The sequence below is a fragment of the Pocillopora damicornis genome, chromosome 12 (assembly GCF_964200805.1).
Source record: "Pocillopora damicornis chromosome 12, jaPocDami1.2, whole genome shotgun sequence".
NCBI lineage: Eukaryota > Metazoa > Cnidaria > Anthozoa > Scleractinia > Pocilloporidae > Pocillopora > Pocillopora damicornis.
In genome coordinates this window covers 313726-335287 of record NC_142681.1, presented here as the reverse complement: position 1 = coordinate 335287, position 21562 = coordinate 313726, and the positions used below count along the sequence as shown (strand labels likewise).

At 37.4% G+C, this 21562-nt stretch overlaps 1 protein-coding gene across 1 annotated transcript; it reads right to left on the bottom strand.

The window, feature by feature from the left end:
* Nucleotides 1–610: 610 nt before the first annotated feature.
* Nucleotides 611–21071, bottom strand: LOC149035958 (brefeldin A-inhibited guanine nucleotide-exchange protein 1-like). Its single transcript, XM_089190187.1, has 40 exons — nucleotides 20799–21071; nucleotides 19600–19642; nucleotides 18949–19090; nucleotides 18477–18623; nucleotides 17893–18072; nucleotides 17163–17418; nucleotides 16701–16969; nucleotides 16551–16590; nucleotides 16062–16377; nucleotides 15371–15605; nucleotides 14799–14898; nucleotides 14478–14611; nucleotides 13736–13856; nucleotides 12986–13229; nucleotides 12658–12769; nucleotides 12478–12512; nucleotides 12115–12285; nucleotides 11312–11396; nucleotides 10428–10593; nucleotides 10055–10206; nucleotides 9789–9917; nucleotides 9448–9606; nucleotides 9049–9187; nucleotides 8810–8885; nucleotides 8679–8719; nucleotides 8150–8319; nucleotides 7622–7773; nucleotides 7337–7497; nucleotides 7014–7174; nucleotides 6529–6659; nucleotides 6182–6320; nucleotides 5874–6009; nucleotides 5235–5482; nucleotides 4960–5017; nucleotides 4395–4544; nucleotides 3694–3833; nucleotides 3060–3252; nucleotides 2407–2545; nucleotides 2040–2157; nucleotides 611–1601 (listed from the first exon to the last, which is right to left on the bottom strand). The coding sequence occupies exons 1-40, from the start codon at nucleotides 20920–20922 to the stop codon at nucleotides 1452–1454; spliced, it is 5862 nt and encodes a 1953-aa protein (XP_089046313.1). The 5' UTR covers nucleotides 20923–21071; the 3' UTR covers nucleotides 611–1451.
* Between the last annotated feature and the right edge of the window lie 491 nt (nucleotides 21072–21562).

Here is a 21562-nt window from a genome sequence, read left to right as displayed (position 1 = left end):
TAAGTTAAAAAAACTGAAGATAGAGAATGAAATATCTTCAACTAACCTTTGTTCCGATGAAAAAGTTCAACAGTTTAGTAGAAGTAGCTTAAAGGCCAGCAAACTCTGCGTAAGCGACAATTCGCTATTGCAGTAGCGGACCAATTCTGACCAAAAATTTCGAGGAAAGAGAGAAACTGGCACATTCTTGAACATCCCTGGGTTTGGACAAATCCGGGGCTCTCCCCTTCTCCTAGACCCCAATTAAGTAATTAGTGTAAAGAAATCAAATCTATCAGATGTTATTCGTCGATGCGCTGTTGATTTATCTGTACGGTCCGATTTGTTCACGCACAATTTTTTTCAGTTTTAATATTCAGGAGGGATTTTTCGCGACCCATAAGGACTGTGAATTAGCACCAAACAGAAGGCTAATTAGACGCTTTTTGATACGCTATAAATTATTCCTGAATTTGTTTTTGAGGTTTTAGAGGGACGGAGCCATGTCTTTTTGAGAAAGGACCAATTAGCTTATAAAAAATAATAATATTTTCAATGTCCAATAAATATCTCTTGGTAAAGAGGATATGAGAGGACCATCCTAAAGAGATTAAACACAATACGAGAATCGTTTTATAATATTTTCTTTTATTACGAAATTTGTCATTTCAGTTTCTCTTCATTTCACTTCCTTTACAAGTCATTTAACTGTTTAGAGCTTCACATTTTTACTTCTGTCATTACTTTATTAATGAGAATCTGAAATTATCATACAAAACGAAAATGCCAAGTCACAAAATTCCACCTTAAAGATGAACTGTTGCTGAGACATTCATCAAAAACCACAAACAAAAAATGATCGGAGATCAAACGACAAGAAATTAACAGCTGCAAATCTAGTAGGTGTTAATTTCCACTAAAGAAAATTCGAAATTCGCTAACTTACAATCTAGGTAAGAAGAATTCTTTTGTATATCTACCAACATTAAATATCGCTTAACAATAATTCCCACATTCACCTTTAAAAACTTGAGTGTCTACATCACCTATGAATCACGGTCAGTAAAACACATTGTGACAGGTACACGACAGGTTTGATCATTGGTTGCTTTTCCTCTTTCCTTCCCATATAGTTGCATACTCACATACATGTAGTACCCGCTCTCATAAATGCTTACTTTGCTGCTGTCAAGCCGCGCAAATTTCGCAAAAAACCTGGGACAAACCTCTTACAAAGCTCTCGATTTGGAGTACTCGAGATTCGGAGTTACTCTCAAATCGTGCGCGAAAATTCGTCTACAGACAAAAAAAATAACCAGTTCATAAAAATTACCTAGTACAATGGATACAGTTTCCCAGGTATTTGCATGGTTATTCTAAAACCAATCATTGACAATGACTCAGAATTAAATATCTACGTATGGATGGCTCACTAAGGAGGGGACTAAAAAACAAACAAAAAAAGAAACTTGTCAGCTTGATGAGGTGCTTTTCGCAAAGCTTCCAAACGTGGTACCCACTCGCTGAAACACTCGTCTGAGCACAGAGCGCAACTCCAGTTTATTATCCACCAACAGCATGTCGCACAGGGTTTGATAATAATTAGAAATATGCACCTTGAACTGCCAAAATACGAAACAACAAAAATGGATACATGGAATTATAAACAAAAAAAAAATAGCTATATTAAGTGGTTCAGTTTATCTCTTTAATAGTAATTAGATGGACCGTTTTCCTTTTAAGGTATCAGGAGGATTTTTAAATAGAGAATATTACTGTGCTGCATCGTTGAAGCCGTCGGTAGTTGGTATTACTGTTCCCTTCGAATTCTAAACAAGCATGACAAAGGGCGCCTGTAACGCCATTTGTCCAAAACCTTTCTCACCGCTATTCAAAAAACCTGTCGAACTGCTTTTAATTCTATTAACTCCCACAAAAGGAACACGCACGTGAATAGAAGCTGAAGTGAGAAGGTATTAGAGGAGGACTTGCGACCAGACTGTTTGATTTCACATTGACTATGGGTTTTGTATAAAGAGAAAAGTTCTGCTGTATCTTACCCTGTTGTCATCAAGCTTGAGAAGCCTATTCAATAGTAGCAATAGCAGGGATGTCCAAGCATCACGATGACTGGAGGATTCCAGCGAAACAAAATACTGCAACGCATCTTTACATATTCTGAAAGAAAATAGATATGACACATAAATAGACTCTTCTTCAACCTGGCGACTAACAATTGAAAAACTTAACATTTACTTACACAAAGAAATAAAAAAGAGCACCGAATTTAGCATCCGTTAAGTGGCAAAATTACAAAGTTTAGGCTACCATGGTTTTCTTCGTTCCGCAGAGAAAATGTAACTTTTACTTAACATGATTTCAGACAATGTTAATTAGTGGCAAACAAAGACACACTGAATTTCTTACCTGGCTGATCGGTTTTCAATTTCTGGCCAGGAATCTCTTCTTTCTTCGTCTGCGTACATTTTGAACAGAATCCTGAGCATACAAGCCAAACTAGAGGTCTCCTGTTTCAACAGGTTGGGCTTTGATTTACCTTTGAAACCTGCCAATAAAAATTGTCCTCGTCACTCGTAAGACATGTCACTCAGAAATGAGATTAGAGAGGAAAGACTTACATTGAGACATGTATGGAGTTTGCTCTTTAGCTCCCAAGATCAGAGCAGTAATTCTTCCTTCTAGCTGCCATGCACTTCCCTCTCAATTGCTTCAGAGATGTTAATGTTAAGTGAAAGTTACAGACTGGTTCGAGTGGTTTGGCAGTCAACAAATGCTTGCACTAACCGTTGTCTAAACAAGGAACTTACAGACTACGCGGAATGGAAGTCGTGCGTATTTTAGCCACTAACACACTTGTGCGGACTAGTGAGACTAGAATTTCGAAGAGCGCCCGAAGTTTGTTGACAAAAGTAATGTAACACCCTCTGGCTAATGAGTGTCTATTTTCGTCACCTGTTTGATGGATAGTGTATTGAAAGTGTAAGGAGAAAGTACATTTATATCAGTTATAGGAGTTCGAGGGTTGAAACAGTAAACAGATGTGGCTTTCCTGAACTTACCGGCCTTCATAAGAAAGGTTCTCTGCTCGTTATTGGCGTTGAAGGACTTGGCAAACTTGTGTGATTGTTCTAAACAATCAACAAAGAGCAGCAATTGAGGGGAACTAAGAAATGGGTACATCCCTTCACCGAAGGGCGACTCGCTAACTGCACTGGTTGTACTACCAACACGCTCACGGGACACATCCCCAGACTGCAAAAGAAGACAATTATCATTCTGTAAATCTATTGGTGTAAGTTTTTCAAGCAGATTTACTTCACGTGTATCTGCGTAGTTTCAGATCACATTTTGACGTTTGCTGTGATCCATATATGTAGAACCCAAGGCAAAATGAAATATAAAAAAGGTAAAAGAACAGACTTCTTCCTGCTAGTTGCCCCAACAACTCCTTCTCTTTATCTTGTTGTTTCTTAGTTAAAAGGTTCCTTGGCTTCCTTAATCATTTTAAAAACTGTGTGCATGTCGGACAAAACTGTGAGGACGATTTTTCCATGGGTCAGCCTACTTGAACTGAAGGAACTTTCTTCTGTGCCATTTCTCGCTAATCACGCAATCGTTACTGCTTCTCACAATTATTAATAGCCTAAATTCCATACATTGTTAACAAAAAATATTATTTACTGTAATCCCCACCTTAGCAAAAGCTAGATTTTCAGCGTCTTCTCTTCGACTTGTTGCAGGAAAAAACACAATATTGTCAATAGTTTGAATAAGTTCGAGTTGGACAACACAACGAATCAACAGCGATGTGAACAACTGCTCTGGAGTATCATCTGAAAAAGTAACAAGGTGAAAAAAGAGATGTTAGCCCTTACACCTTTAAATTTACACACCAGTGCCCTAACTCGGCACTAAACTACAGAGAACTTCTCTAATAATGAGCCATGCCATCATTAGATTCATCTCTATCAAGCTTCCTGCATACTGCTAGGATCCGCAAGGTCAAAAACTTCGTTTGAGCAAATAGAACAAGACAAATGATAAATTTTGCGCTTAGTCGGAGGTGAAGGAAGACGTAGCTCGTTTTGTGGTCCGTTTTCAACAGGAACCATAGAGCGGATTTCTAAGCAGTGTGGTAAAACAAATCACAAAACCAACGTTAAGAGAATAGCAGTACGATTCCATAATAATTCAAATAATAGACAAGCAGGTAAACTATCTGATGCGCAGGAAAACTCCAGTAACCAAGTCGCCATCAATTTATGTTTGGCATAACAGATGGCTTAAGATGCGGAGCTGGTTTAAGAACACTAATGAAATTGCAGTTTAGTTTCAACATACAGGAGAGAGTTGCTCTCAGCATATAATTGATTAAACGAACACGCAGTACTCACAGTGGCGGAAAGATTCATCTGAATGCTCCACCTCAACTACAGGACGTGTGTTCTCTTCCGAGGTTCTTGATTCTTGAGCCTGCAGGGCATCTTCAGCAGTGTCAACAGGCTTCTCGTCTTTAAGTGTGTCCACTCCCCATTCATCTTCGTCTAAGGTACAAAGATCAAACCAATGATTCAAAAGAGAAAAAATAGCACTCAGAGTCTCTCTCGTTCATTTTATCCGGTGCGCAGTACAGGTAAGCTTGCTTTAAGTTGTTTGCTATGATTTGTTCCGAAGTAGTGACGACCCACGTGTCGCAAAAAGTTCATGTCTCATGAGCCTAGTGGCGAAGTACTACTGAAGCTTGCCCCGACTTCTATGTTCCTAAGAGTGCTGCTAATCCTCCTCCACGGGACGCTGGTCCATCGAAGGAAACTCCCTAACAAAGTTAACTGGTGCTCATTTAAACTCCTGGGTGGGTAGAGGAACTGTGAGGTTCCGAGTTCAGCAAATAACTCAGCTAACGTTTCTCTAAGCATATGATTGGATTAGTAAGTTAGTTTACAATGGAGACACACAAACCTTCTTCTAGGCGAGGTACAATGTCGTGCTCCGGGTTAACTTCCATGTCCACTGATTTCTGGCGAGAAAATTAAACAGAAACGACTGACGACACGATCAAATTGATAAAAAAAAAACTTCTGTTCAGCAGTTGTGATCAAGTTTTCTTAAAAAAGCACAAAATCTGCAATTTTTAAATAACTGCATTCAAGTAAAGAGGTCGTTAAAAGGAACAATATCAATGCTCTGCAATTTTACCATTATATCATGTTATTACTTTCTGGGTTGAATCTTACATTGTCACTTGCATGCCCTTTGTCTGGAGTCAGTGTAGGACTTTGAGCAGGTGTGGAATCTGGGGTGGATACCCCGACAGCTGGCACTTCCGGTCGCCATGTGAGAAGCTCACTGGGTACAGTGGAGGTGAAGATATCCTGAATACAGCGACACGCCCTTTCCCACATCTCAGAGGAGAACTGGGAACCGTTGGAGACTACAAGATTCTCAAGGCAGTTGGTACCAGACCTCGCCAGCTGCTCGTTATCTGAGAGGGCAAAGTATATGATTAATCATTGAATGGAAAGATCTGAGAGAATGAAGTGATGGGGGAAATCCTTTGTTCTGATTGTTCTGATATCCAAGTAGGAAGTAAGGGCTCGAGATCTTATAGACATAAAAAGAAAACAAAGGGTAAGTCAAGTGAAACTGAAAAGCGAATCATTTCTTGACATTGACCTTTTGCCCTCACTGATACAAAAAGACCGTCACTAATATCTAGTTATCCGATCAAAACAACCTGGTAAGTAACACGTACAGTTGACCTCCTCTTTCTCATTGGTATCACTTGATTTGTCCTGATTTTCGCGGGATTGATGAGTCTGAAAGCAGCTTCGAATGTTAGAATTAAGAAAACAATGCAGACAATTGAAACTGACCTTGTTGGACGCACCACAGCAGATGAGAGAACATGTCCTCCAAAAGAACATCAGACAACACCGGAAAGTACTGTGTAAACACATCAACTACAGCATACAGAGCGTGATTACAAGTTGTGGTCATCCACTCTGATTTCTGTATTAACAACAAATAAATAGCTCGTGATCAGCATCAATTCTAATTGAAGCAATACCAACAATATCATAACCTTGATCTAAAAGGTTAGGTGAGTGCAAAGTCTGCACACAAGCCACGTCAAAGGTAATAAATATTCCCACTGAGTTTGATAACGAATTTTTCTGCTTACCTCCGACCAATCTACTTGTTGATCTGGTAACTTCATGTTATCAAAAATCCTGAACACAACTCTGAACTCATCTCTCCACCAGTGCCGCTGGAAGGTGTGACCATAACTCTTCATTATCTCAAACATCACAGTTAAACCCCTGCAAGGAAATGTGAAGGGTTTGAAGGGCATCTCTATGTGCGAGAGTTTATTACGAGTGAGCAAAGACTAGTTCGAGCAAAAGTAAACATCACAATGACTAATGAGAACGCAACGTAACTGCATACATACTCTCGGAGTCAGAAAAAGGTAAAAACCGCAAGAGTATCACAGAGATTAGCGGCAAAAAAGGTCAATGTGGAACTAACCTTGTTCGTACATCCAGCTTACATCTGTTGATGATACACGACAGCTCAAAGAGCACTGGGAACCAGCCTTTGACCCACACCTTATCGGCCTCCGGGACTCCACCATCCTCACCACTGTGTTCTCTGAACATCTGGGACGATGTCACACAAAGTAATCGTCTTAATGAGCGTTACAAAGCATGCATCTTATCTGTGAGCTTACCAACTAGCCAATATACGTTTATATAACCCTATCACACAATTCCGTCATAGGAATCTTAGCGAGCGTTAAATATTATAAATGACTCAGGAGAGCTACTGTAGTATAAATATAGAGGTTGAATCATAATCTTTTGAGTAATTCTTGTAATGAGCAAACTACCTTTAAGTTGAGAGAAACTACAAAAAAATTAGCTCATTAAGAAAGAGAAACACAATAAGAAACGTTAAGGATGGAGAAAGAAACGAACTGCAAATAATTTTCAAAATAACAGAGTCAGCCTCACCTCTGGATTCTCATACACATGTTTAGCGCAGTTTCTAATGAGTCTAATGGCCTCCATGCTGGTGTCAGGAAACGAAGCATTACAAGCAAACTCTGATAAACACTTGACAGCGTCTTGAAAGGAATCGATGGTGGCGGAAAAGTATTTCTCGAATATAGTGGCTGAAAGAAGCAAGCAGATAGGAGAAGCTGATGGAAAACTGTTGCTGAATATGAAACACTAAAACGAATAATTTGCACTTTGTGATTGCCCATTACCTATGGCCCATTACGTCAAAGAGTTACAAAAACAACAACAAAGGATGCCCGCAAATATCAACATACCAGTCGTTTGAAAAGCAAGTTCTACAATTCCTTCATCTTCATCGGAAGCAGCCAGATGGAAGACGGAGAAAACATTCTTCCATCCAGACTTAATATTGTGAGCCTGCGAGTGCACCATTTGCGCCACACAGCGGACGACCATGTCGCGAATAGTTGCTGATCTGTAATTGATAGAAAAGAAATTAATAAACGTGTTTTTGGAAATGGCACAGTCTAAGGCAAAACACTAGATGAAGAAAGTAAGTCGTTGGAAAACGGAGAGGTTAAGAAGACTCGTATACCAACCTATTTTTCTTGACGATATATTCGAAGGGTCTGAGGAAATCCTTCTGAAACCGGAAGTTAGGTAACTCGCCTTTCTCCAAGAACTTCATAGCAAGTTGCCGTAAAGAGTCCACACAGAAAAATGCTACATCCTCATTTGGATTACAACCACACTGGAATAAAAACAGGTGAACTTGAATGTTAAAAGGTAAACCTCCCTTAAACTTCAGCACTACAAAATCCTTATTAGTAATAACCAAGAATAAGCCAACCAGGATGACGCAAATGGTTAGAGTTCACCACTCTCAGTCAATAAAATTGCTGCAATACTTCAAAAGCATAAACAAGATGGTGATAATTTTCAAGTTCAGTCATCCGTACAACTTAAACTTTCCCAATACAGTGCACCACGCTCATTAACATGGCTATTGTTTTTCGTCACGTATCGCTTTCAAATCAGATCTTCTAAAACCAAATCTTCCGCCCTAACTAACCCATCGAAAAAGATAAAAGACATAATTTAACTCAACACTGGGTAATGATTGTAACCTTGTTAAAATGATCCCCAAGCACGGCCCAGATCCTGGACCACTCCAGCCTGATCCTGTTCATGTTGTAATAAGAAATTTCAACAATTTTCTGTAAACTGAACATTCTTGGATGGGTTGGATTCGCGAGTTCCTCAGATGAAATGGTTCCTAACGCTTGAACAAAGTCAACTGTGGACAATAAACACGTAGCCGTAAGTGTAAACGCCTTACATTTCTCTAACTTGATAAAATCACACTCGTAAAACAGTCGAAACAGGTAGAAAATATAGAATTGTTTTTACTGTCTTTTAAAAGCAAGTGTAAAGACCTGCATGACATATCTTTAGCACTGAGGTTGAACAGTAATTTTCTTTTATCGTGGTCCAGTTATAACTAAAATTTAAGTAAGTTTTTTTGTTTCGGTTGGTTAATTTTTTTGCTTTTCTTGGTGCAGTGGAAGCAGTACCTTAAGTTGTCATTCAAAAACGAAGAACTGGAAAAGTTAAGTAGAAACCGTAATGTCATTTGTTGAAGAACATCCCACTTACCAATCGCATCTCCATCTAATTTTGTTGATCCAGTGAATATTCTACACAGCCATTGGAAAAATAAATCAAATTAAAAATGATTAACAAGAAAATCGGATCTGCAATATACGAAAGCGTGCACTGGTAATCACCTGTCCACTGCAACAACAACACTCTGCGAACTTGTCTCTCCAACTGTTTCCTGGATGTACGCGATTTTCTTAGGATCTGCAAAAACAAAGACGTAAATGTATTGCACAATGAAATTATAAGAAAAAAAAAACCAAAATTGATATACACAGTATTTGCACTTGGAAACACGAAGGTAAGAAGATTTTTCGTAGTGCAACATTCCTCTGAGGTTGAATGATATTTAAAGACGTGTGCTAACCGTTTGAGGGAACAAGTCCAGTAGAGCTTATTGACACAGGAGTAGAGCTTCCCTGCCCTGGTCCTGTGCCTGGTCCCATTGTTTTCACTCCTGTTCCAATCAATTGAGCCAGCTCCAGTTGAGATATACACTTCAGTATCTGTAAACAAATGTTTTAGAGCCAGGTGAGTATGGTGCACTTTTCAGATTTGTTCTTAATGGAACCTGTTTAGGCAGAATCGTTGAAACAAAATCACACTGAAAATCCAATTGAGGAACATATGTAAGGTATAGAGATAACTTTGGAATTGAATTTGATTTACTTCTCTACGCTCTGTGATTAGACCAAAAAACTGAAATTAAATCGTCCTGTGGGGCTGTACTAGAGGTGTAATCTTGAGCTAAATACGCTACGTCTACCTCATGCCACGCCCGTCCAAGGTAGTTGCCATCTGTCTGTGCCACAGTTATAAGTGTCTTGATTGTGTCAATGTTCTTTGTTTTTATTTCATGTAATCCAGCTGTTGCCGTGAGCAGTGTGAACCGTGACAGAGCCTGGACAAAACTGTCTCGTTCAAGCTGTAATTTGAAAAATATAGTAAATATTTGGAATTTCAAACAGACATGAGGAGCCATAAAACGGGTTAAGCAAAATTTACATTTGAACAAATGAGTTTCATAGAATTCCCAAAAACTAACGAATATCTCAAAACTTCAGGTGCACGAAACCAAACATACTAACTACCTTGACCAATAATTACCTGCATTCCAAATATGCATGCAATCCTGATTGCACAGCGTATGCCATCCAGACACAGTGATGCAACTTGCTGGTCATCGGAATGCTGCAAGTTCACGCTAAAGGCTGCTAAGAAAGGACTCCAAGTAACCTATAAAAGAGAGTGTAGCAAAAGCCTACTCATAAACATATATACATTGTACCAATACAGCGAAAGTTCTCAAATATCTATCAAAAGTGAGAGACAACACAGGATTAAGTTTAACGAATGTGGAGCCTTGCACATACCTTGAACATTGGTCTAATATGTTCTACATGAGTTGCAGATGTGAATGTTGTTTGAATTTGACTGACTCCTTCAATCAGAATCTTGGCTGTTTGAGCCATTTGTTCCATTTCTTGATAGTACAAAAGTCGTCTTTGCTTTTCGTTTTGAAGATCTAAGTAACAACAATTTATGACAGTTAACAATGTATTAGCAAACCCTTGATATGGGCCAGGGACTAATCACTGACATTGATTGATTAAGTCCAAACCTGACAAGCATAAAAACAATTTAAATCTACACATACATGTTGATGATCAATCGTGTAAATTTGGCACTCTCTCTTATAAAACTTAACTACTTATTCCTTGTAAATCAAAGAGGAGTACTACTTACAGATGGTGCTATATTTATTGACAGTCTTGGGTGCATTTCTCATTTTTATTTCATTCTGAGATATCTCATCAAAAATTGACTCCAGATACTCTTGTGGTAAGTCCTTGCTATCATTGATTCCTTTGTTCATTGTGATGTACTGTTCTTTAGTTATTTTCCTTTTAACCTGTTAATCAAAGGTAAACAGTTACATTGATTAATAAAACCAACTTTGGTATCAAACTTTCCTGTAGGCGGTGACTGGATGAGTTCTCAATAGCACTGTGAAGGATGATCTCATACCAGAAAATACATGGAAAAAGTATAATTGAACTGTGGAGTATTCATCCTTTACAGACATATTATGAACTCTGTTGGCTAAATTGCTACATAGCCATTAATCTGCAGAACAGGCAAAAAATGTTTTTGCATATTTGAGGGAAACAGAGGCAAGCATGAGGTAAGCGCAAAGTACAAGCCTTGTGCTCATCTCTGTTCGCTCAAAATATGCAAAAAGAGAAAATTACACCTATTCTGCAGGCTCCACAGCTATTTGCAAGACCGCCAAGAGTTTGAAACACAAGCAGATCTAATTTCTTTTCAGCCTCATTTTCACATCTAGATGTACTATGGCTGTGTCTCTAACAGAGATGATCCTTTTTGCTTCTCTTATCCCTGTTATGCTAATTGGGACACAGTTTTTTTTCTAAGGCTTTGGCCCCTGGCCCCCAGCCCCACCGTTATAAATATTTATTATAAATATTTTTTTGGATACCCTCCCTCCCCCCTCCCTGGAAATCTTCCCTCCATATCTGGCTGTTTTTGGATATAACCTGAAAAAAAAAATTGGAAACCTTTCTTCCCAATGCATTGTGAAACAATTAATAAGCACTTATGGCATATACCTGGGAATTATGAAGATCTGTTGTTAACATTATGATGGAGTATGCCAAAACATAGGCTGCATCTGCACTTGCAAATACTGTGTTTCTAAAGAAAAAAATAAAATTTTATGTTAGAAGACAAAGGAAAAGTCAGTACTGATTCTTCTATTGACTAGATTTTAAATACTTTTCTGAATACTTTATTTACCAATGGATTTTTGAGTACCTTTGCAACACAATATCTGCAGGTATTTACTTCCCCCTACCCCACCCAGTGTGACAAAAAGGGCAGACCACAGCACCGGCAACTCTATGCCCTACTATTTGTGATTACTGCATGGGTTCCTTAACCCTTTACCGGCAACCCCATGAGTGACCAAGACAGAATTTCTCATAACGACATCAATATGATGTCAAGCAAACAAGTGATGAGAATGAAAAATATCACTTAGTAGATTATTAGTTGATTTAATAACCAATTCTCTGAAGTAAGATCGTAAGAATTGTAAGGGAGACAGTAGGAAGTAATTACTAATGAGATCTTGGGAGTAAAAGGGTTAACATCCCTTGCAGACCATACAACCTTTAAGATGCAGAAAATGAGGCCTAAAGTTTATTGTCCCTATCAAAGAAGAATTCAGTGTCTAGGATTGGTTCGCTATGTAGCTAAACCCCTGCCCTTCCTCACAACAGTTCTATGCTCAGCCAATTTAACTCAGCAGAAAATGGGATGCCTACTGTAAGTGAGACTGTTTATCTCTTCATGCATATTACTCAATGAACACTGAGAAAATTGAATAAGAACATGCAATACATGTCCTTACGTTGGGTTTGTTTCTAGATATCTACTGGCAAACTTCTCCATGAGACGATCAATTTTCTGAGCTTCTCCTGGAAGTCGGAAATTATTAAGAAACAAGCGTAGCGCTGATACGAAGTCCAGGTCTGTAAAATCTAACTTGTCAATGTAACTGTACATCACTTCTCTGCTAAAACTAAAGAGAAAATAAAAAAATATCAATACAGAGATTGTAATACACCAACAAAAAAGGCACTATCAAAAAAATTGTAAACTTCATAAAACTGACGGAAGAACCTGTTAGAATAGCAAAACTAGATACAAGAGAACCCACAGAATCATAACAAAAATAAAAGACAGTATGAATGAATAAACATATAGAACATACAGATCATTGTCTCCAATGAGTTCTCCTACTTGTGTCTGAAAAAAAAAAACCAATAAATTTTTGTTAGTGAAAGTTTTTTTGCTTCCTTTTTTCACCAATAATAGTATAACACGAAAAAAATATAAAAATTTTAAAAAAATCAACAGTCACTCATCACAGCAAAAAATTATTTCCACATACTTTGTCTAATCTTTCATCAGTGTGTAAAAACTCAGCAACCTCCTCTGGTGTGCCTCCAAGGAGACCATTTTCTTGGAGATATTTTACTCCTTTTTTGGGATTCTTATTAAATCTGGTGCAAAAAACACAAACAAACACATCAAACAAAAAAACACATGCTGAGCAAGGTTTGACCTGTAAGAATGTAACATGGTTGCAATTTTAATACTATCTGTTAATGAATGGAGTTCTCCTGTTGTGTTTGCACTGTAACCTAAAATTGAGGTCAAAAGGACACAAGTACTTTTTCTAAACTACATCTTACAACTCTAGCATTATAGTTATTTACTTTTCAATTCCTTGCTCCATCAGCCCTTTCATTTGTTTCAGAGACTCGAACTGTTCAGGATTGTCTGGTGCTACAGTTGAAGTTGTTGATGTGGAGTTCAGAGAACCCTGACTTCCACCAAATGATTTGAGCTCTGAACCAAGGCTGATGCGATCTTCTGTTAAACTGCTGCGATCTCCTCCAGCCTCCTCAGAGTCAGCTTCGGTCATGCTAACTTTTCTCTTCACCCCTGGGGTTGGTGTATCTGTTATAAAAAGAGTGAAGGGGCACAAATTAAGAAGAAGAAGAAGAAGCCACCATAATAATGAATTTTCCACTTTGTTGTGATAGATTAAAAAGACAATAATACACCTGTCTGCTTTTGAGATAACAAATGACACTAATAAAAACTAAATATCAAATTACACCAACAACCTCTAAATACTAATCTCATAAAATCTCCCCTTTCCGGGAGTTGTTTGGGTGTACAAAAGGTAATTTTGAATTTTGATTACAAAATCACACACAATTGCAGTTGTATACTCTGGGTTTGGGCTACAGTATAATCCTACTCAAACAACTGTCTGTGAATTACTATGAGCACCACTTGTCTATTAACAGGGTTTCATTTCTCCAAGAAGAGAGGCTGCATCTACATCTGTAGTTGACATTTTGGACCAGATCTTTTCTTGGCATGTGGATTATTTCAGATGTAACTACTGCTGATGTTTAGCAAATAAAACCCTGATCACTAAAGAATAAAGGATTCACCTGAGGAGTTAGCTACATGAGAATGAGGGTTGAGATAAAGTTCTCTACTCCACTCCACCATACACTTCAGTATGGACACCAAACATTCAAGACCTTTCAGACGTATACTTTTCTCTTGCACCTGGGCATAGCAAACAACAATGGCAAAAAATTAAGACAGAATGATAATAAATAAAACACACCACTTGTCTATTACCACCATTGTTCAAATAACTTTTATAAAAAAATTGGTCACCAAGTTGGTCATATTCAGCTGTCATGTGTTTTATTCAATAAGTGCTTATCATTTTCCATGTGTCTCAACCTATTATACAAAAAGGTATTTGTGCCACATTTATCTCTCCTATACAGTAGTTGAGCATCAAAATTTGAGAGGTGAAATATACCTGGGAATTATGGAGACAGACTCAACAGTTGGAATGTACCTGGGCTCTTAACTACACCACTATGATAATATGTTACAGTCAGCCCAAAATTTCCTTTTCTCCTTTCCAATTAATTATTTTCTTTTGAGGAAAACTGCACTGGTAATATATCACCAAGCTTAGTGTAAGTAACCCTTGGAGTATCCATAGATATTTGAAGGATATCACTTGTGAGACAGTGACCATAATATCCACAAGTTATTGTCCAAGTATTCCTACAAAAGGTTCAATCAGTTATGAATAAACAAGAATAGATATCAAAGTCGATTAAGGTTAGCAGCTAACAAAAATGTGTGTCATATTTGCAGCCAACTTACTGGAGTAGCAGCTAACGCTATAGCCTGTCTTCCTTGAGCAATCTTGGCTAAGTCACTTGTAAGTCGTTCAAAGATGTTTGACAATGAAAGGTCACAGTCATAGTTCAGGTAAATATCAACAACACACTGAGCATCTAAAAGATAAATAGGATTTAAAAATTATTTCACAAAAAGTTTAATAGTATTTTTCTTTCATTTACAAATTATGATAAAATCTCCAGAACAAAGAAAAATACAAATAAAACTAGATGAGAATGATTTACTGGTTTAAAATCATTTTGACTTGAATCTTTCATCACACTGCAACAAATTTATTCCCACCTGAACATATTCGTGTCAAAGCCTGCATCACCATCCATTTGTGTTGAAATGAACTTGTTGATGTCTCCAAGATATTCAGAAAGATCTCTTTAAAGAACACCTTCAATTAAGACAGACAGACAGTACATTACTGATTGCAACTCAAGCAATTTTAAAGAAAAAAGAATAGTTCAAAAAAACAAAAGAATGCAACAAGTATAGACTGGATAAATGGATAGAGTGTAAGACTGATGAAAGAACCAGCCAACATTTATCAAATCTTAACAAAATTAGTATGAATCTAAAATAATGCATTGAAGAAACTGTCCAAAGGATATATGAAAACTGGGAAAATGATATGTGCATAGCTAAGGGGAGGGGTGTCCTGGGGTAATTGTTAACTCTTTTTGTGAAGGAAAACATTTCTTTAATTATGATAAATCTGCCTGGCATACTCATCCTCAAATACTGGTAAGATGCTCGAGTACAGAAACTCCTCCCCCCCCCCTCCCCTATGGAAAATCCCTTTAAATGTAAGAGAAGAAAGACTCTAACAACCTCATTTAATATTTAGAAACTCAAAGTAGTTTAACCTCTATTTGCATCTTGAGATGTGTCTTGAATGATGACAGCAAAGTTAAGAAGATGGCAAGTGAAAGTTCAAATACAGCAGGAACAGAAGAAACACCATTTTTGGACAAAGCTACACAAAGGTACTGTTTGATGGCTGTTACAAACATCTCATGAGAACAGAACACGGGGCCTGCATTCTGAAGACAAGACAACATCAACTCTAGGGACAGAATCTTGGATCGCAGCTCATGAGACCTAAAGACACACACACAAAAGACAAAATAGATTAAGAATACTTAAAAAATACATCACAGAGGCACCACTGGGAGAGTTAAGTGTCTTACCAAGAGCTGGGTCTCCTGTTGTGAAGAACACCCTACCAGCCTCTTAGCAACCACTTTTAAGATGTTTTAGTCCAGCTTTAAACCTTCCTTACTGTTTTCTAATGGTGTGGACAAATAACCTACAGGGCAGGAGTACATGTATAACATGGGTACCAGAAAACGCCAAGGGAGACTTGAAAAATTGCTTAGGAAGAAGAGGGGGGGAGAGAAAGAATTACCTGAGTAGGACAAACATCCCTTTCTAAGAAGAGTACAGAAACCAAGACAAGCTACAGATACATGTGCAGCAGTAATGCCCTACTTGTCATAAATAAATGTCTTTATAAGGGACAAAGTAATAAAACAACAAAAGCCCATGGCCACTTACTTAGGATCTAAAGGTGCATCTGACAACGGTTTCATTGAAAGCTTACACAGTGACCTGAACACCAGAAACGCATCTTTCTGAGAGACATGGGAGAACTTGACAGGGCCACCAGCTTGACTGTTAAGAGACGTTGATGATGCACTTCCTTCTGCCTCAGTTCCTGACTCACTGTGGGTGTCACCCAGCTCATCCGACATGGTTGATGATGTTTCAGTTGGTGTTGGAGGTGGATTAAGGTCATCATGTGAAATTCCATTTGGATTTGTTTTTTCTGGACTGCTTTCACTGATTTCTCCATTTGATAGAATGCTCTGATCTAGTAACAAAACCAAGCAAAATGTTTTTGCAACATGTACAGGAGGTATAAAAAAAAACAACCAAACAAACAAAATGACAAAATAATGTTCTTACAGAACCAAACTGCTCTGAACTTCTCTGATATTGCCCTAAACATTGCAAAGTTATCCAATCAATAAATAATTCAAATACCTGATGGATTTTCTGACTCAATCTGACTTGGTTCCTCAACCTGACAAAGGCAAAGTAAATAAATTCTTTCAGTGACAAAAAATAAACAAATTATTACTCCTTGTAAGCCACTATGAAGATATGTCATTTCATTCCATACATGCACAGTACCTTAACAGAATCTCCATCTCCATCTCCATCACCAGGTGCATTATCAGCACTTTTTTCATCCTGCTTTTCTTCTGCTGTGTGGTCATCTATACCGTTCAGAGGGACATTTCCAGCACACATTTCAAACGTTGTTCCTTCTTTACTCTCCCCTGGCTGCTCAGTGGACTCAACTATACTGTCATCTCCCCCCTCAGGATTAGAGGATGCTTCTGTCTCTTCTTTTCCCTTTGGTGAAGATTCTTTAGTACTGTCATCAAGTTGATCATCAGCTGAAGAGTAAAAAATTCATTACAGTCAGAAAACAGAAAACACACCTTTCAAACATCATTGCTTGAACGTTGTAATAAAAAACTCCTCTCGAACATTGTCCCTTATAATGTCATAAAAAAAATTTCTAATAGATCACAGCCATTGACAAAGTGTATAATGTCATTTGACTAAAAACGTAAAATATTAACTTACCCTGCAGATCAACACCTTCATCCACATCAATGTCAGGTCTATCCACCCCTCCCTCTATCCTACTAATGTCACTGTGTGCACTCTTTGGTTCCTGACCTTCCACCACAGAGTCTGTTTCATGCTCATGTGAGTTTGATGCCTCAGTGGAGGGTCTATCAAGTTCTTTTTCATCTGTTGTTTCAGTTGGTGTAGGTGTTGAAGCTGTTTGAACACCCTCTTCTTCAGGCTGAGAATTTTTCAATTCTTCTTCAGCAGCCTAGAATTTAAAAAAATAAAGAGATATTACACACTATTTGTAACACATTTAATGAGTTCAAGGTAAAGATTTAAACCCTAATCAGTCCCAATCCAGATACTTCATCAATAATTGAGCCAAAAAAATTTGCTGGTAACCTTAACCATAAAGCCTGGGGAATCACACAAAAAAATTAACTGTTAATTCCTGCCATCCCTCTTGGATCTATTGACCAAGATTATTTACTACAGTACAAGTAAATGTGATTCTAGCCAAGAGGATGAACTACCTCTAAAACTGACTTTCTGCATCCAGCACCATACATGTATGTATACCAATCACTTTCATCTCATCCTAAACACAGATTATACTCTTCATTGAGTCTTTACATTTTAATGAAATACTCATCCTCAGTTTCAAAATTTAAGGTACATATATAGCTAGTATTCATAGCTAGTTTCCTTCCACAGTAAACAACTCATCATTTCTGTTTACCGCTTGTGCCTCCATCCTTTGAAAGATTACACTTATCATCTGACTAAGGGTGGCCTGAGCTGTTCTTTGGTTCGTAAGATTGCGGCTGGCCAAGTAAATATTGTAACAAGTTCTCACAGCCAGAAGGAGGGTGCCCTCGTGAACCTCACAAGAGTTGGAGGTGACAGCAGTAAGTAAAGCCTACAGGTAAAATACATAGCACACAGTTTTTGTTAACACATGTTTACATAATTAAAAGTGGAAATTAATAAATAATATGCATGAGAGTACTTGTACATTGTCAAGAACATAAAATTGTTCTAGTCAAAGGTTAGTCAAGATGGAATGTAGTGGCCAATCACTGCTAAAGCTTAACACAGTTTTCATAGCAATAAGTGAATAGCTGTATAGCAAATACCCAAATTAATACAAATATTCTTATAGATAGTGAGCACAAGAAACTTGGCTTCCAAAGAACACTTTGACTTCAGAATATCTTTGATTGTGATTTGCCAATAAAAACTAGGTATCTTAATCTAAGTTGCAAGAAAATAATGTTTTCAAAAAATCTTGAATGAAACACAAGTGTGTAAGTCAACTCTCACCTTGATTATCTGAAGCTGGACTCCTTCATCAGTTTGAACTCCAACAAAACAGCCACAGATTGTCTCCACTATACGGTCCAAAAGCTTTTTGTTAGGATCAGTACTGTCTGGGATATCACCAGCAAGATGTCCATAGGCAATGAGTTTCTGGTAAAAAAAAAAGATCAAGAATATAGAAAAGACTGTTTATTTTTAAATAATATATCCCTGACATATTCCATATTGAGACCAAAACACATTAGATGATAAATTGCTGTCACACTGAAAAGGGTTCATGATGCGGGAAAACCTTGCTCTAGGTGACTATTTATTTTTATTTTGATAATCAGTATGCTTGTGATAGAATTGTGTCCTTAAGACAAGAGTCAGAATCAATTTTAACTAGTTTCAACCTATGCAATGATTATAGCAAAAAAATGACAAGTAACCACTAACAGGCAATGTGCACAAAATACTGTAAAGGTGACAATACCTGTAGACAGTCAAGAGATGCAACAATAATGCGAGGACACTTTGATTTACAGGCAAGTTCAAACGGAAGGAAATATTTGTCTGCTTCAATGAAAGGCTGCTTTCCTTTAGGAGGAGGTAGAGCTGATGATGGACTCCCATCACTGAGTACACAAACACAAAAAAATTGTGCTTATTACTAAACAGGTAATTAGGTACAACTCACACTAGTCAAAGTGAGAGGTACAGTGGCCAAATTATCACTGCACTGGAGTCTAAGTTGAAATTAGTTAGACTGTGATGTGGTGATGATCTCATTGTACATAAATGTTTTTTCTTATTTTGGTATGATCACAGCAGTATTTGTATACAGTATATGTAGTGTGAATTGACTTTTCCATATAAAGAAAAATTTTGAGTAGTCATAAAGCTGCAGAAAATTAAAGCATAGTCTAGGAGTTTCAAGAAGTATCTTTGTGATTAGTGATTAATAACTACAATATATTTCTTCTAACTTTTAAGGTCAATATTGTATTCATACAGCAGCTGTTTTCAACTTTTGTATTCACCTCAATATTTTCTAAATAACTTATTGGCACTTTAAACCAAACCTTTTAAGTTCCCTGATCAAAAGTTATTTGCTTGTTTCTCCATGATAACAAAAAAATATTACCTTTCATCAGCAATAACAGCTCCTTGAGATTTGTGAATCTCTTCTAAAAATGAACATACATTTGCTTTCAATATCAACTCTGGTTTACCAACACCAGAACAGATCAGTATCAATAGCATAAATATCTCTCTAAATATCAGAAATGTTGTATCCAGTTCTAATTTTCTCAAGAAACCATTTTCATTATCTCCCACAGACATTATGTACAAACATAGAGAGATCTGTGAAAATTAAGATTCTGGCTGTTTATTCCTTTCCACTTGTACTTGCCATGAAGAGGAAATTGTCTACACAGTGATAGAAAACCATCTAATGCAACATGTAATTCAATCAACATCTTTCTTTGTTACTAAGTTTATATACAGCCCCTTTGGAAAAACACCAAAACCAAAATTTTTCTACTCATGATCTTTAAAATTGGTGTTAAGATTCAACATATTAAGCTTTTTCTGTCACCCATTATCTCACTTCATAATCATGAGTCTAATGCTCAGTGTAAAATAATTATAAGAAAATATTTTTCGTCTATCATAATTTGCATGAATGTCCACCTGACCATACGCACAAAATAACATAATTTCACCTGATTCAAATTAAACGGTAATAGTGAACTGAACGTTATTTGCTTTAAAATTGATGACAAGTACATTTCAAACAGCAATAATAGGTAGCCTTTACGATCGATATTGATCTTTTTCTGTTCCGTCTGCATTTTAGCAAAGATTTAGCCTCCCCAAAGTAAGCAATTCATTTTAAAATTTTCTCATATGAAAATTAATTGCAAAGTTAGGTGGACTAAACATATTTAAGCAAAATATGTGTATTTCTAGAACCAAGAACGATCAGAGCGTGACGAGAAATTCACCTTCCTACCATTAAATGAACGTTGATCGACTAAGGGTGATAAGATCGCTATTTACGTCTAACGAAAACGTCAGTTTACACAGGATGACCCGACAGATCTCTCGTTGATGGGAAAATTGACATGGGACAGGAAAAATTCAACTGCAGATGTGGCATCCGTTACTCACACTTGTTTTCGAAAGAAGAATTTCTTGCACTTAAATTTAACCACACACGTTAGAAAACAAGTTTAGTAAACTTGTTCCGCAGACAAGGTTACGTCGAATCTACGAAGTAAGCTTCACGCTGAAACAAGACTTTCTAATTGGACAGCATTTTCATCTGTCATTCCTTACCTAACGCAACCTCGCACGCTTTTTTAAGCTGCTGGTGATAGGATTTTTTCGTCTCCTTGTCGTTTAGTATCTTCTCCAGAGCCCGTGTCAGGAACATATTTTGAGTCTTAGCGTTCTCGTACATGGTGTGGTTTTAGAACTACCCTCGGAGGCGATATCCTGTTTCTTTGTATTTCTTACAATGAAGAAACGACCATAGCTTTTTGGAAACAAACAAAACAAGTTGGTATCAAGTCATCTCAGCCGCCATTTTGCTCTAAGAGTTGTAGTCACGTGAGAGCTCGAGGCTGACGTAGCAGCCCCAGTCTTCTGCGGAAGTTGTGAACGGAACATCTTGACACGCAAACACTAAAACGTGTCGAGGGACTTCACAATAATGTAATTGACAATGCCTCGGAACAGTATTCCTGAGATATTTTTAGCGTCAAATTTAGTGGCTAGATTACTCAACCTGACCTGAATTGGTCAGATATTGTTTGGCCATTATATGCTTGTTGGTTCCTGATACCATCAATTTTTCCTTAGCTATATATTTTTTTATTGCTTTTTTATTCTTTGCTGGCCAGACCTGTAATTCAGTTATTTACACTGCACGCGGTCTTAATAACACGTCTACACATCCACATATAGAAGAAATATTTTAATATTTCTTAAAGAGCGTCTTTTTCTAAATGGTAAAAGACTTGGGAGAGTATTAACCTCTAACTCCCAAAGTGACCAAAGCAGAATTTCTCCCTACAACATCAACACGATATCAAGCAGAC

Excerpts from the sequence above, each read along its gene's own strand:
- LOC149035958 (XM_089190187.1), bottom strand. The coding sequence starts at position 20,922 with ATGTACGAGAACGCTAAGACTCAAAATATGTTCCTGACACGGGCTCTG. Across the intron at positions 7,498-7,621 it reads TATATCGTCAAGAAAAATAG|ATCAGCAACTATTCGCGACA; the intron begins GTTGGTATACGA and ends TATCAATTACAG. Across the intron at positions 5,018-5,234 it reads AAGGGCATGCAAGTGACAAT|AAATCAGTGGACATGGAAGT; the intron begins GTAAGATTCAAC and ends TTTTCTCGCCAG.